This window comes from Hevea brasiliensis, chromosome 2, assembly GCF_030052815.1.
Source record: "Hevea brasiliensis isolate MT/VB/25A 57/8 chromosome 2, ASM3005281v1, whole genome shotgun sequence".
Classification (NCBI taxonomy): Eukaryota; Viridiplantae; Streptophyta; class Magnoliopsida; order Malpighiales; family Euphorbiaceae; genus Hevea; species Hevea brasiliensis.
This window is the reverse complement of record NC_079494.1, coordinates 2961398-2967880: the sequence shown is the minus strand read 5'-3', so window position 1 is coordinate 2967880 and position 6483 is coordinate 2961398. Positions and strand designations below refer to the sequence as shown.

The 6483-nt window shown below is 32.0% G+C and overlaps 1 protein-coding gene across 1 annotated transcript; it reads left to right on the top strand.

The window, feature by feature from the left end:
* The first annotated feature begins 3033 nt into the window (after positions 1-3033).
* LOC110634177 (protein NRT1/ PTR FAMILY 8.2-like) lies at positions 3034-5394 on the top strand. Its single transcript, XM_021783116.2, has 5 exons — positions 3034-3072; positions 3121-3259; positions 3378-3595; positions 3711-4270; positions 4426-5394. The coding sequence occupies exons 1-5, from the start codon at positions 3034-3036 to the stop codon at positions 5288-5290; spliced, it is 1821 nt and encodes a 606-aa protein (XP_021638808.2). The 3' UTR covers positions 5291-5394.
* The last annotated feature ends 1089 nt before the right edge of the window (positions 5395-6483 follow it).

Sequence of the window (6483 nt, the reverse complement as noted above, 5' to 3'; positions counted from 1 at the left end):
TTATAACTATAAATGTTAAAAAAATGTAAATGGAAATATAGCAAATAGGGTGAAGTTAAGGAAAATAATGGGAAGAAAAAAAATGCCCTCATGGGGCAAAGTGGCATCATTTTTATGAGAAAAGTGTGCTTGATTCTTGAAGAACAAAAAGTATATATGCTTGAAGGGAATTTAAGCATAAAAAATACATATGCTTGAAGTAAAGTTACATGCTTGAAGGAAATTGAAGGAAAGTTGGAAGAATGCTTTGAGAAAAATTCACATGTATGTACTTCTATGCTTGAAGAGAATCATTAAAGATAAAAGTAAATGTTTTTGGAGGGAGTTGAAGCATAAAAAGTATATAAGGTTAAAGGAAGAAATTGCTTGAGTTTGGAAGCCTTCCAAACGGCAATTCATTGGGCAATACGGTGTCATTTTTATGGGATAGGTGTGCTTGAATCATTGAAGAATAAAAAGTACAAATGGTTGAAGGAAATTGAAGCATAAAACGTACATATACTTGAAGGAAAGTCTACATGCTGAAGGGAAGTTGGAAGTATGCTTTGAGAATAATTCACGCGTATACACTTTTATGCTTGAAGGGAGTCATAGAAGATAAAAAGTACACATGGTTGGAGGGAGTTGACGCATAAAATGTACATGAGATTGAAGGAACGAATTGTTTGAGTTTGAAAGCTTTCCAAACGACAATTCATTGGGTAACACAGTGTCGTTTTTATGGGATAGGTGTGCTTGAATTATTGAAGAATAAAAAGTACAAATGATTGAAAGAAATTAAGGCATGAAACGTACATATGCTTGAAGGAAAATCATATGCTTGAAGGAAAGTTGAAAGCATGCTTTTGAGAATAATTCACGTGTATGCAATTCTATGTTTGAAGAGAATCATTGAAGATAAAAAGTACATTTGCTTGGAGGGAGTTGAATCATAAAAAGTACATAAGGTTGAAGGAAGAAATTGTTTGAGTTTTGAAGTCTTCCAAACAGTAATTCATTTGGCAACACGGTTTCATTTTTATGGGATATGTGTACTTGAATCATTAAAAAATAAGTAGTACAAATGGTTGAAGGAAATTGAAGCATGAAAGCTAAATATGCTTGAAGGAAAATCCACATCACTTAGTCTCAAAATACCAAACATTTACAAAATTGTCATACCATTTTTATCTCAAAATACCAAACATTTACAAAATTGTCATCCATAAGGAATCAGTGAAAAAGAAGAGGTACATAAGCTTGGAAGAAAAAATTGTTTGAGTTGAAGCATAAAAAGTACATAAGTTTGAAGGAAAAAAGTTACTTGAGTTTGGAAGGCAAAATGACAAATTTTAGATTAAAACGATGTTGTTTTTATGGTATAGTGTAAGTGAAAGGAGTATAACGTGCAGAAAAGTGGAAATTTTTTTTACTTGCAACAACAACATTGGTATTTTTTAGAAGGGAAATTTTTTGACTCTATCACTTAACCTCAAAAAACAAATATTTGCAAAATTGTCATACTATCTTTACCTTAGAATACCAAGCATTTACAAAATTGCCATCCAAATTAGCACCGTTTATTTCAACAGTGCAATTTCTCTTGACTTTTAATGTATTTTGATGATGAACCAAGGAATCATTAAAGAATAAAAAGTACATAAATTTAAAGGAAAAATTTGTTTGAGTTGAAGCATAAAAGGCAAATAAATTTGAAGGGAAAAAATTGCTTGAGTTTGAAAGGCAAAATAACAAATTTTGAATTAAAATGACATCATTTTTATGGTATGGTATTAGTAAATGGATTATGATATGTAGAGAGGTATATATCATGGGGATTTTTTTTTGCACTGTTCAATTCAACATTATAATTTCTCATAATTTTTAATGTATTTTGACGTATGATGTATTTTTCCATAAGATGAGCCGTCAAAGGAAATCACAAGAGAGATACTATGGAACCAATTATTACCCACTGAATTTGTGAAATTAAATCTATTCTTTTTCTAATGCACTACCCTGTCTATTGTATTTTTAGTAGCTAATAAATATGAAATCTACACATAAAGGTATGCATAATCAAAGAGAAAATTACCATCCCATTATTGCATATATCCTGCATGCAAAATAAATATTTGTTACAGAGATAGTAATTTTATAATTAAGTGATTATCGTATTATGCAAAATGGAATTTTAAGATGGTGTGATCTAAAATTAAAATTAAGTTTGAACCCTAAATTAGAGGGAATAAAAATGGCAAAACCAACTCACAAAAATCTATAAGCAATAACAATGCAGTAACTGTTGTCCGTAATTAATTAATTAATATGTAAAACTATGCGTTCTCGTTCTGGTTCCTGATTTCTTTCTAGGGTTATGCATTATTTAGTTATAACTGAATAATCGAATTGAATTGATGAAATTTGATTATTTCAATAAGAATAAATTCGATTTATTTTGATTTTCAATTAGTAATAATAAAAATTTTTGATTTTCGACTATCGATTCGGTTACTTTTAATTTAGTAACCGAACTAATCGAAATAATTGAATTTCAATTAATTAATATATTAATTATAATTTTATTAATATTATATTATTTATAATTGTTGTTTTTATGATTTTATAATAATATTTGACTTATAAATATTATCTTATTAATATTAAATTATATTTATTATTTTTTTATAAATAAAAAAGAATATAAATATATTTTTATTAATATTTTGTTAAATAATTAATAATATAAAACATATATTTTATTTTTCTTGGTTAGTTCGGTTATAACCGATAACTGACCGAATATTTTTTATTTCTGTTAATTTCGGTTTTATCTCAATTTCGGTTCAATTCAGTTAATATTTTTAGAGTCGATTAATAATTTGGTTAGTTAAAAATTCTGTTCGGTTAACCGAATGCTCACCCATGCTGGTTTCTGCTAATTATAGAGAGAATAAACTCCAAGCTATATAGCTTCACACCTTAATCTACCCTTGAGCAACAAAACTCAAACCTGCTGTTGATCTATTTGAGAAATCCTATATGCAAGCACCAATGGAGAATTTTGCAGCAAAGGATCAACCAAGAGAGAAGGTAAGTAATATCCTTTAATTAAAATTTTTAATATATTTATTCATGCAGGTTAAATTATATTTGGTAAAGAATTTGCAGGAAGAAACACTATCAAAGACATTGGTAAGCAATGATTGTGTTGATTTTCGAGGCAGAATTGCAGACAAGCGAACTACAGGAGGATGGAAAGCCTCTCCATTTATCATAGGTTAAGAATTAGCCATAGCCATTGCTAAAATCATTTTACTAATAATTAAATGGAAACCTTTACAAGATTTAATTGTCATTTATATGGAGATTGAAGGGTTTTGTTTTTTTGGGTGCAGCAAATGAGGTGGCAGAAAGGTTGGCATTTTTTGCAATAGCGGTGAACATGGTGGAATACTTGGTGTTAGAAATGCGACAGTCGCTTCCTGTTGCTGCTACTCATGTGACGGATTGGATTGGAGCCGCCTATGTTCTTACTATTTTTGGTGCATTTTTAGCCGATGCTTATCTCGGCCGATTCAAGACCATCATTGTCTTCTGCAGCATCTACGCTTTGGTAAGCAGCAGCACACAGCTTTTTTTTTTTTTTTTTTTTTTATATGGGCCTGGATCAGTGGGCTGAATATTTCAGTATTGTAACTACTGGAATTGTTGGTTTCCTAATATTGCAGGGGATGGTATTATTGACAATCTCGGCCTCCATAGACAGCCTCCGTCCGCCACCATGCAAGGCGGTACCATGCGAAAAAGCAACCGATGGCCAAAACGTATTCCTATTCTTTGCGTTAGCCCTCATAGCCCTTGGTACCGGTGGTATCAAGCCGTGCGTCTCATCATTTGGGGCCGACCAATTCGACGAGGAGGACGAGAAAGAGATGACCAAGAAATTTGCTTTCTTCAATTGGTTCTTCTTTGCAATAAACACAGGAGCACTCTTGGCTGTAACAGTCGTGGTGTATATAAAAGAAGAGATGGGATGGACCTGGGGCTTTGGGGTGCCTACTGTGATCATGATTGTTTCAGTCATTATTTTAGCAGCTGCTATACGTTACTATCGTTTCCAAAAGCCTACGGGGAGCCCTTTCACCAGGTTTCTTCAAGTCATGGTGGCTTCTGCAAGGAATCATTTGAGAGGGGTTAACTTGGGAAGAGAAGTCCAGCTTTATGAGGTCAATACTGAGGAGTCTGATATCAAAGGTGCCCGAAAGCTCCCACACACCAGTCAATTTATGTTAGTACTGCCACATCCTTTGGCCTGGTTTCTCAAAAATATATATTCAATTTGCGCTAACTTTTGCTATTAATCAATATACGATTGCTCTTCATGCGTTTTAATGTCTAAAGTGTATATATCTCTCACTTGAATTATGTATATTATTGGTGCAGGTTCTTGGACAAGGCTGCAGTTGCAACAGACCCAGAAGCCAACACAAAAAATCGATGGAAACTCTGCACAGTAACACAAGTAGAAGAATTTAAGTCCCTAATCAGAGTCCTTCCCATATGGGCATCCACAATTACTCTGTCCATCTCCTTTGCCCAACTCGCAACCTTCTTCATCAGCCAAGCCTCCATCATGGACCGGAAACTCTCCTCCAACTTCACTATCCCTGTAGGTTCCGTCAACGTTTTCAGTGCCATCAATGCTGTCATTCTCGTACCCATCCATGAAAAATTAATCGTCCCAATCCTCTCTAAACACACGGGCCATCGCCATGGCATCACATCATTGCAACGGATGGGTGTGGGCTTATTTGTTTCAGTCTTTGCCCTCACCTCAGCTGCTTTGGTGGAGAAAAAGAGACGTGACAGCTCTAGCCCATCAGATATGAGCGTGTTCTGGTTATTTCCACAATACTTTTTAGTAGGGGCAGCTGAAGTTTTCACCTATGTGGGGCAGCTGCAATTTTTCTACGATGAAGCAACTGACGGGACTAGAAGTATCAGTAGCGCATTGTTTCTTTCTGAGATTGGGATTGGAAGTTGGTTAAGTACTGCAATTGTTAAGATTGTTGAAAGAACAACTGGTGGAGAAGAAAATGGATGGCTAAGGAATGATCTTAACAAAAGCAGACTTGATTATTTCTACTGGATATTGACAGCCCTTAATGGGTTTAATTTCTTGGTCTTTTTGCGGGTTGCTTGGTGTTATGAGAGTAGGAACAGCGCGACTGTGAGCACGAGATATGATAATGGATCAGTAAAATGGGAGGATGACAAATGGAAATTCAAAGCGCAGCCCTCTAATTAAATTGGCTTTTCCTTTATATGATTATTCGATTTATCTTCCATGACCATAAAGCTTCTTATGCGTATGATATTTTATTTATAATATGGAATATTGTTTTAATTGAATTTAATATTATTGTTATTTTGAACTTAGTAGAAATTTGTACAACTAGAGGAAGGTGTAATTAGGGGTGAGCATGCATAGCCGAGTTGGAAATCAGAATTCAACTGATTTAATTTAAAATTGAGTCAAAACTAAAATCTGTTAACACACCACTTAACAAAATATGGTGAATGAAATGATTAAAGAAATTGAGAGTAATTTTTTTAACTCGTCTCTAAATTTTGTAATATGTTTTACTTTTGCCTCTTAACTTTAATTTTTTTTTAAAAAAAATTTTGAATTTTAATTTTATTTCACACAAAATCTTTCTAACCTATTATAATAGGTTTCCAAGTTAAAAACACAAGAAAATCATCTTTTTACCCAATTTCCTCTCACATTTAATTAACATATGGATCTATCACAAAAATACTATACTAATTTTGTTAAAATTTTATTTCTAAACTTTACATTCTAACTTAGAAGGATTTTTCAATATGAAAATCTTCTATTGTATGTTAAAGGGATTTTTGTGTAATAAAATTAAAGTTTATAGATTTTTTAGTAACAAATTAAAATTAAAAGATAAAAGTGAAATATATGATAAAATTCAGAAACGAGGTATAAAAATCACCAAAAAATTGGTGAAAGAAAGAATTAACCTTTGTGGATGGGCTTTTGATAAACAGTTTCCCACCTAACTAAACTCATCTTCCTATTCTCATCTATTTCCCCCCCACAAAAAACGGAATTTAACTTTCTCGACCTCAAAAATTATTGATTACTCGTCATATATATTTACAATCATTCACAATAATATAATTCTCATCTCTCATAATTGTGTACTGAATTTGTATATCAATATAATAAAATTGGTCTCAAAATAAATTTTACCAAAACGCAACTAATAGAATATTAAGAAAACTAAGGGCCTTAGTTATAAATTATATAAACCAAAGTAACATTCTTATTTTCCACTATAATTATAAAATCGAGTTATTAGTTCTTTATAATAAAAAAATTATCATAATAGTTACAATTTAATTAATATTATGAAAACTAAAAGTTGTAGTTGTAAACTATATAAACTAATATCACATATTAAAAATCAA